The 9,178-nt window shown below is 61.0% G+C and overlaps 1 protein-coding gene across 1 annotated transcript in view; it reads left to right on the top strand.

Moving 5' to 3' along the window:
• Window positions 1-1,226: 1,226 nt before the first annotated feature.
• CNOT3 (CCR4-NOT transcription complex subunit 3) overlaps window positions 1,227-9,178 on the top strand; it is a 10,499-nt gene continuing 2,547 nt past the window's right edge. The window contains exons 1-11 of the mRNA XM_065658002.1: window positions 1,227-1,359; window positions 2,801-2,864; window positions 3,127-3,194; window positions 3,589-3,663; window positions 3,775-3,864; window positions 4,453-4,581; window positions 4,982-5,077; window positions 6,312-6,531; window positions 7,434-7,564; window positions 7,792-7,839; window positions 8,259-8,545. Of these exons, the coding sequence (XP_065514074.1) occupies window positions 2,840-2,864; window positions 3,127-3,194; window positions 3,589-3,663; window positions 3,775-3,864; window positions 4,453-4,581; window positions 4,982-5,077; window positions 6,312-6,531; window positions 7,434-7,564; window positions 7,792-7,839; window positions 8,259-8,545 (1,169 nt within the window). The 5' untranslated portion in view covers window positions 1,227-1,359; window positions 2,801-2,839. The remainder of the gene's footprint in view (window positions 1,360-2,800; window positions 2,865-3,126; window positions 3,195-3,588; window positions 3,664-3,774; window positions 3,865-4,452; window positions 4,582-4,981; window positions 5,078-6,311; window positions 6,532-7,433; window positions 7,565-7,791; window positions 7,840-8,258; window positions 8,546-9,178) is intronic.

Consider the following 9,178-nt stretch of genomic DNA (forward strand, 5'->3'; position numbering starts at 1 on the left):
TCGGGCGAGTTTCGGGGGTCTCCCGGACGCCTGGGTCCCTTTTTTGGGGGATCCCGGACACCTGGGTCCATTTTCTGGGGGGGGTCCCGGACTCCTGGGTCGCTTTTTGGGGGATCCCGGACGCCTGGGTCCCTTTTTTGGGGGATCCTGGACGCCTGGGTCCATTTTCTGGGGGGGTCCCGGACTCCTGGGTCCCCTTATTCGGGCGAGTTTTGGGGGTCTCCCGGACGCCTGGGTCCCTTTTTTGGGGGATCCCGGACGCCTGGGTCCATTTTCTGGGGGGTCCCGGACTCCTGGGTCCCCTTATTCGGGCGAGTTTTGGGGGTCTCCCGGACGCCTGGGTCCCTTTTTTGGGGGATCCCGGACGCCTGGGTCCATTTTCTGGGGGGTCCCGGACTCCTGGGTCCCTTTTTGGGGGATCCCGGACGCCTGGGTCCATTTTCTGGGGGGTCCCGGACTCCTGGGTCCCCTTATTCGGGCGAGTTTTGGGGGTCTCCCGGACGCCTGGGTCCCTTTTTGGGGTGTCCCGGACGCCTGGGTCCATTTTTTGGGGGGAGTCCCGGACGCCTGGGTCCCTTTTTTGGGGGATCCCGGACGCCTGGGTCCCTTTTTTGGGGGATCCCGGACTCCTGGGTCCCCTTTTTCGGGTGAGTTTTAGGGGTCTCCCGGACGCCTGGGTCCCTTTTTGGGGTGTCCCGGATGCCTGGGTCCATTTTTTGGGGGGAGTCCCGGACGCCTGGGTCCCTTTTTTGGGGGTGTACCGAACACCTGGGTCCCCTTGGGGGGGGGGCGTGGCCTCAGCCACTTTCCCAGCCTCTGATAGGCTCTTCCAGCTTTGAGTGGCAGCCCACCGAGCTGGCCACGCCTCCTGGCGCACGCCTGGCGGCCATTGGCTCTCCCGCCCGCGGCAGCAGCCTATGGGAGGGGAGCGAACCGCGTGACACCTCTCCCGCCCCGTCTTGAGTGGCGGCACTTCCAGCCAATGAGAAGCGCTCTTTGGCGCGCCGGCCCGCCCCCTTGCCTCATTATGTGCGTGGCCACGCCCCCCCATAAACACTGAGGCGTCCCCGTTGACTGACAGCTCGGCGGGGAGGCGTGGCCGCGCGGGCTCTCTCCCCGCCCTCCTCCCCCGCTCTCCGCCAATCGGCGGGCGGCGCCTCGTGACGGACGCGCGCCTCGGCCAATGGCGGCGCTCGGGGGGCGGGGCCCGGCGGGCGGGGCGGTGAGGCGGCCGCCGGGCGCCGCCGCCATCTTGGATGCCGCCGCAGCCGGAGCAGCGGGGGGAGCGGCCGCGACTCTATCGCGATAGTTCCCGCCCCCCGGCAGCGACCGCGACAGAGCCCCGGCCCGCGAGCTCCGGTGAGGGGGGGAGGCGATATAGGGGCGGGGGGAGGCGATATAGTGGGGGAGGAGGCGCCTATAGGGGCCTGTAGCGGCCTGTGGGGCCGCGGATGTGGGGCCTGAGGGGTGTAGGGGCCTATGTGGGGACATATGGGGCATATAGCGGCGTATAGGACCCCTGTAGGGATATACCAACGCTTATAGAGACATATGGGGGCGTATGGAGACATATACAGCCATATAGCGACTCTATAGTCGTGTGTGGGGCTTCTATAGGAATCCGCAGAGGCTCTATGGGGGTCTATAGGTGCCTATGGTGGTTCTATAGAGACGTATGGCAGCTCCATAGGGCTCTGGATGAGTTTCCAGAGGGTCTATAGGAGCTTATAGAGAGCTGTGGGGGCTCTTTGTGGCGCTGTAGGGGTCTGTAGGAACATATAGAAGTATATAAAGGTTTTGCGGGGTGCGTAGCCGCTGTATAGCAACATATGGAGCTGTTATAGGGGTCCGGAGGAGCTTCTGGAGGTGCTATAGAGACCTGTAGAGGCGTATAGGCGCTGTATAGGGTTCCGTGGGCCTCTGCGAGAGCTCTGTAGGGGTCTATAGGGATCTATAGGCGGGTATGGGGGTTCTATAGCGGTCTGCAAAGGCTCTATAGGGGTTTAGAGGGGTCCGTAGGGGTCTGCAGTGGCCCTGCAGGGGCCTATGGGGACCCATAGGGGCTCTATAGGAATCTATAGGGGCGGCCCCCAAAGGGCCCCGGGGGGGGGAATGGGCGGGGCCTGGAGGGGCGGGGCTCGGAGGGGGCGGGGCTATAGGGGTCAGGGGGAGGAGCCTCTGGGGGGTCTACAGGGGTTTTGGGGGCACACTGGGGGCGTTGGGGGTTTGGGGGTCCCTGGAGGAGATTTTGGGGTGTCCTGGGGGAGATTTTGGCGGTCCCTGGGGGGGTGGGGGGGGTTGAGAGGTCCCTGGGGGAGATTTTGGGGGTGTTGGGGGGTCCCTGGGGGAGATTTGGGGGGTGTCCCTGGGGGTGATTTTGGGGGGGTCCCTGGGGGAGATGCTGGGGGTTTGGGGGGTCCCTGGGGAAGGTTTTGGGGGTCCCTGGGGGTTTGGGGGATCCCTGGGGAAGGTTTTGGGGGGTCCCTGGGGGAGGTTTTGGGGGGTCCCTGGGGAAGGTTTTGGGGTCCCTGGGGGTTTGGGGGGTCCCTGGGGGAGGTTTTGGGGGTCCCTGGGGGTTTGGGGGATCCCTGGGGAAGGTTTTGGGGGTCCCTGGGGGTTTAGGGGGTCCCTGGGGGAGGTTTGGGGGGTCCCTGGGGGTTTGGGGGGTCCCTGGGGGAGGTTTTGGAGGTCCCTGGGGGTTTGGGCGGTCCCTGGGGGGAGTTGGGGGTCCTGGGGAGTCCTGGGGGGGTTGGGGTTTTGGGGGGTCCCTGGGGGTCCCTGACCCCCCCTCTCCCCCCAGCGTCCCCCCCAGTGATGCCGAGATCCCCCCGGTGACACCATGGCTGACAAGAGGAAACTGCAGGGTGAGTGCTGCTAATTAGTGCTAACGAGGTGGGGCCGGCGGGGGGCGGGGGGGGCGCTAATTAGTGCTAATGAGGCCAGGGGGGGCCAGGGTGGGGCTGGGGAGGCGCTAATTAGCGCTAACGAAGGCGGCGCAGGGTGGGGCCACACGGGCGAGGGCGTGGCTGGGCGGGGCAGCTCTAATTAGCACTAAGGAGACCGGGCAGGGTCACAATGCTGCTAATTAGCGCTAATTAGCACTAATGAGGCCCGTCCCTCCCCCAGGTGAGATCGACCGGTGCCTGAAGAAGGTGGCGGAGGGGGTGGAGCAGTTCGAGGACATCTGGCAAAAGGTGGGGGGGGACCCCAAAATATCCCCCGGGACCCCCCAAAAACCCCCCCCCATCCCCCTAAACCCCCCTGACCCCCCAACACCCCCCGGGACCCCCCAAAAACACCCCAGGACTCCCCCAGACCCCCCAACACCCCCGGGACCCCCCAAAAACCCCCCAGGACCCCCCTAAACTCCCCTGACCCCCCAACACCCCCCGGGACCCCCAAAAACACCCCTGACCCCCAAACCCTCCCCTTTCCCTTCCTTATTTTTGGTCCCTTCTCCTGTTTTTACCCCCCCATCACCCCCAATTTTTTGTGCCCCCCCCCCCGTTTTGGGACCCCCCCAATTTTTGCCCCATTTCGCCCCATATTTTTGCCCCCCCCATGTTCCCTCCATTATTTCCCCCCCAGCTCCACAATGCCGCCAACGCCAACCAGAAAGAGAAATACGAGGCCGACCTCAAGAAAGAAATTAAAAAATTACAGGTAGGGGGGGACCCAAAACCCACGGGGAGGGGGTCACAGGGACCCTGAGGGGTGGGGACGCAAATTTTGGGGTGTCCCCCCCCCCCAAATATCTCCCCCCGCCCCCTGCAGCGTTTAAGGGACCAGATCAAGACCTGGGTGGCGTCGAACGAGATCAAAGACAAACGGCAGCTGATCGAGAACCGGAAACTCATCGAGACGGTAAAATAGGGGGGGGGCCAAATTAGGGGGGGGGTCGCCCCAAAAATTGTGACCCCCCCCCATGACCCCCCAATTAGGGTCTGACTGTATTTTGAGATTCCCTTTGGTTTTGGCGGGGGGTGGTCCTGAGTAAAATGGGGGGGTCTGAGTAAAATGGGGTGGGGGCAGGATAAAATGGGGTGTCAGGATGAAGTGGGGGGGCCCTGAATGAGCTGGGGGGGTCCTCAAAAAATTATTGGCTCCCCCAATTTGGGGGCAGCTGCATTTTGGGTGTCCTGAGGATGCTCAATGGTTTTGGAGGGGTCTTGAGTAGAAGGGGGGGGTCGGAATAAAACGGGGGGGTCAGGGTGAAGCGGGGGGGTCAGGATAGGGTGGGGGTGCCCTGAGTGAAGTGGGGGGGTCCCCAAAAACACCCCCCCTTATAAAAATCCCACCTTTACCTGAGATTTCTTTTGCCCAACTTGGGTCTTTTTCCCCTTTTGGGGGGTCGGGGTTGATCCCCGCCCCGTTTCCCCATTTTCATGGGGGGGGGTCAGGGATTTTGGGGACCCCCCCCCGTGTAATTTTTGCCTATTCCCGCCCCCGCAGCAAATGGAGCGGTTCAAGGTGGTGGAACGCGAGACCAAGACCAAAGCGTATTCCAAGGAGGGGCTGGGGCTGGCGCAGAAAATCGACCCGGCCCAGCGCGAGAAGGAGGAGGTTGGACAGTGGCTCACGGTGAGGGGGGGTTTTGGGGCTGGGGGGGGGCCTGGGGGGGTTTGGGGGGGCTTGGGGATTATTTGGGGAGGGATTTGGGGGTGTCTAAGGGGGAGATTTTGGGGTCTCAAGTGGGGGATTTGGGGTCCCGACCCAGCGGGAGATGGAGGAGGATGGAGGGTGGGTTATGGGGGGAGGGGGTTTTTGGGGTGGCTGGAGGGGGGATTTTGGGGCTGGGGGGGTCCTGGGGGGTTTTGGGGGGTCCTGGGGGGGGGGTCCTGAGGGTTATTTTGGGGGGGTGCTGGGGGTGAATTTGGTGGTTGTTTTGGGCTCTCCAAACACCCTGAACATGCCGATGAATGGGGGGGTGGATGTGGGGGGGTTTTGGGGTGAATTAACCCGTTTTTGGCCCCCCCCCCAGAGCACCATCGACACCCTGAACATGCAGATCGACCAGTTTGAGAGCGAAGTGGAGTCGCTGTCGGTGCAAACGCGCAAGAAAAAGGGCGACAAGGACGTGAGGCCCCCCCTAATTACACACTAATTACCCCCAGAAACAGCCCAGTGAGGGGGTGACCCTCCCCCGTCAACCCCCGTTAACCCCATTAACCTGGTTGACGCCATTACCCCATTAACCCCCGTTATCCTGTTAACCTCATTAACCCCCATTGACGCCCATAACCCCATTACCCCGTTAACCCCATTACCGCGTTAACCCCATTGACCTTGTTAGCCTGCAATAACCCCATTACCCCATTAATGCTATTAACGTCATTAGTCCCATTAACCCCATTACCCCATTAACCTCATTACCCCATTAACCTCGTTAACCCGTGTTCACCCCCATTAGCCCCATTACCCCGTTAATCCCATTAACCCCCATTACCCCATTATCCTGTTAACCGCATTAACCCCATTAACCCCTGTTACTCTGTTAACCCCATTAACCCCATTAACCCCCGTTACCCTGTTAACCCCATTAACCCCATTAACCCCCGTTACCCTGTTAACCCCATTAACCCCATTAACCCCCATTACCCTGTTAACCCCATTAACCCCGTTACCCTGTTAACCCCATTAACCCCCGTTACCCTGTTAACCCCATTAAGCCCCATTAACCCCCGTTACCCTATTAACCCCATTAACCCCCATTACCCTATTAACCCCGTTAATCCCCGTTAATCCCCATTAACTCCCATTACCCCGTTACCCTGTTAACCCCATTAATCCTCATTAACCCCCATTAACCCCCGTTAGCCCGTTACCCTGTTAACCCCATTAACCCCATTAACCCCCGTTAGCCCGTTACCCTGTTAACCCCATTAACCCCATTAACCCCCGTTAGCCCGTTACCCTGTTAACCCCATTAACCCCCGTTAGCCCGTTACCCTGTTAACCCCATTAACCCCGTTCATTCCTCCCGATCCCCCACCCGGGGGTACCGCTCCCCGCTCTTTTGCCCCCCCCCCCGCATCGAGGGGCTCAAGTCTCGTTCTCACCCCCCGTTAATCCCCATTATCTCCCATTAACCCCCCCATTTGTCTCTGCCCTCCCCCACCCGGGGGGTGCGTAACCCCGTTTTGGCCCCCCCAGAGGCAGGACCGGATCGAGGGGCTGGAGCGGCACCGTTGTCCCATTTACCCCATTACTCCCCATTTCCCCCCTTTATCCCCCCTCCCCGTTCTCCCATCCCCCGATCTCTCCCCTCCCCCACCCGGGGGGTGCGTAACCCCCTTTTTGGCCCCCCCCAGAAGCAGGACCGGATCGAGGGGCTGAAGCGGCTGCTGGAGCGGCACCGGTTCCACGTGCGGATGCTGGAGACGATCCTGCGCATGCTGGACAACGACTCCATCCTGGTCGAGTCCATCCGCAAGATCAAGGACGACGTGGAGTATTACGTGGACTCCTCGCAGGACCCCGACTTCGAGGAGAACGAGTTTCTGTACGACGACCTGGACCTCGAGGACATCCGTGAGTGCTTCTGGGGCCAGAAACGAGAGATTGGGGGGAAAAAACGGGGGGGGTTGGGGGGAAAAACGGGGGGTTTGGGGGGAAAAACGGGGGATTTGGGGCAACAGGGTCTTGTACAATGCTGTGGAGGTCAAGGTCAGCCAGGAGTGCTTTTGGGGCCAAAACCGGGGAGTTTCGGGGGAAAAAATGGGGGATTTAGGGGGAAAAATGGGGGGTTGGGGGGAACAGTTTCCTGTACAACAACGTGGAGGTCAAGGTTAGCTGTGAGTGGTTTTGGGGCCAGAAACGAGAGATTTGGGAAAAAACGGTGGGTTTTGGGGGGAAAAATGGGGGATTTGGGGGGAAAAATGGGGGGTTGGGGGGAACAGGTTCTTGTAAAACAACTGGGAGCTCGAGGACATCCGGGAATTTTGGGGGGAAAAATTAGAAAATTGGGGAAGAAATGGGAAAAAATGGGAGTTTGGGGGAAAAATTAGAAAATTGGGGAAGAAATGGGAAAAAATGGGAGTTTGGGGGGGAAAAATGGGGGTTTTGGGGGGAAAAATGGGGGGTTTTGAGGTTAAACTTGGGGTTGGGGGAGAAAAATGAGGGTTTTTTGGGGAAATACGGGGTTTCAGGGGGAAAAAAAGATTTTATTGGGGAAAATGGGGGTTGGGGGAGCAAAAGGTGGGTTTGGGGGGGGGGCTGGAACTTTGGGGGAACTTTATTTAGAGGGAACTTTCCTGGGGGAACTTTATTAAGGGATAGTTGGGGTGGGGGGGATGTTTCTGGGGTCATTTCTGGGTTGTTTTTAGGCCGAAAATTGGCGGTTTTTTGCCTTTTTTCGCCGGTTTTTTTTCCTTTTTTTTTTGGTGGGGGGGTCCTGATGTGTCTCCCCCCACCCCCCGTGTCCCCCCCCCCAGCACAGGCCCTGGTGGCCACGTCCCCCCCCGGGCCGGGGCAGCTGGAAGAGGAGATTTTCAACCAGAGCAGCACCTCCCCCACGTCCACCACGTCCAGCTCGCCCATCCCCCCCTCCCCCAACTGCCCCACCGTGAGTCGGGGGGGGAGGGGCGGGGGGGAGGGGCGCAGGAGTGACCCCCACCCCAAAAAACCCCCAAAACGTGGGGATTCCCCTCCCCCCACCAGCCCCAAATGGCCCGTTCGGGGGGTGGGGGAGGGGCTGGGGGGGGTGGGGGAGGGGCTGGGGGGGGTGGGGGAGGGGTGGGGGGGAGGGGCGTGACCCCCCCCTAATAAAATATGTGTGTTCCCCCCCGCCAGGAGAACTCGGAGGACGACAAGAAACGGGGGAGGTCGACGGACAGCGAGGTGGGGGTGGTGGTTCGGGGTGTCCCCCCCCATTTTTGGGGTGTCCCCCCCATTTAACCCCCATTTTTGGGGTGTCCCCACCCCATTTAACCCCCCCTGCCCCCCCTTTTCCACCCCATCCCCCTCATTTTAAAGTCTCTCCCCGATGCCCCCCCCCAATTTTACCTTATTGCCCCACATTTTACCCCCACCCCCCCCTTTTTAAAGCGTGTGTCCCCCCCATTTCTCCCCTTAATTTTTGGAGGGTTCCCCCCCATTTTAACCCTTAGTGTGTCCCCCATTTAACCCCACCCCCGCCCCCCCATTTCCCCCCCCCCTTTCTCCACCCATCCCGCTCCATTTTCGGGGGGTGTGTCCCCCCCCATTTTAAGGTGCCCCCCCCCCCATTCTAACCCCCCCCCCCCTTTTTTCTCTTCCAGTCTCCGGCCAAGAACGGCTCCAAGCCGCCCCTCCCCCACGCGCCCTCCCCCGCCGCCGCCCCTCCCCCCTTCCCCGCCCCCCCCAGCGCGGCCCCTCCCCCTCTGGGGGCGGGAAACGCCCCTTCCGCGGGGGGCGGGGCCAAGGGGGGCGTGGCCGCGGCGGGGGCGGGGCCAGCGCACCCCCCCCCAGCACCCCCACCCCCTACGCCCAGGCCGTGGCCCCGCCCCCCCCAGCGCCCCCCCCCAGCCCCGCCCCCCCAGCGCCAGCAAACAGAACGGGGCCACCAGTGAGTCACTAATTAACGCCTTATTAATTAGCGGGGGGGGGTTAATTCATTATTATGGGGGTTAATTGGGGTGGGAGGGGGTGATTGGGTGGAGGGGGGGCTTAAGTGAGTAATTTGGGGGGTTAATTGGGGTGGGAGGGGGGCGATTGGGTGAAGGGGGGGCTTAAGTGATTAATTGGGGGGGTTAATTAGTTGGCCCGTTAATTAGCGAAGGGGTTGATTTATGGAGGGTTGGTCCAAGTGGGGGGCGGTTTGGGGGGAGTTTAGTTATTGGGGGAGCTAATTGGGGTGGGATGGGGGTAATTAGGTGAGAGAGGGGGGTAATGAATCAATTGGGGCGGTTAAATAGTCTGAGGTTAATTGGAGCGGGTCATTAATTAACCCCCCATTGAGCCCCCGGTGTTGGGTCTGGGGGGAGGGGGCAAGTTTGGGGGGGTTAATTAATCATGGGGGAGGTTAATTGAGACAGGAGTTGGATAATTAAGTAGGGAAAGGGCTTAGTTAATTACCAGGCGGGTTAAAGAGCTGTTAATTAGGGTGTTTAATTAAGGGCTTCCCGTCCAGGTTACAGCTCTGTGGTCGCCGACAGCTCCTCCGAGGGGGGGGAGGGGCCGCGCAGCCCCTCCCCCCCCC

Source organism: Caloenas nicobarica, unplaced genomic scaffold (assembly GCF_036013445.1).
Source record: "Caloenas nicobarica isolate bCalNic1 unplaced genomic scaffold, bCalNic1.hap1 Scaffold_344, whole genome shotgun sequence".
In the NCBI taxonomy this organism is placed as follows: domain Eukaryota; kingdom Metazoa; phylum Chordata; class Aves; order Columbiformes; family Columbidae; genus Caloenas; species Caloenas nicobarica.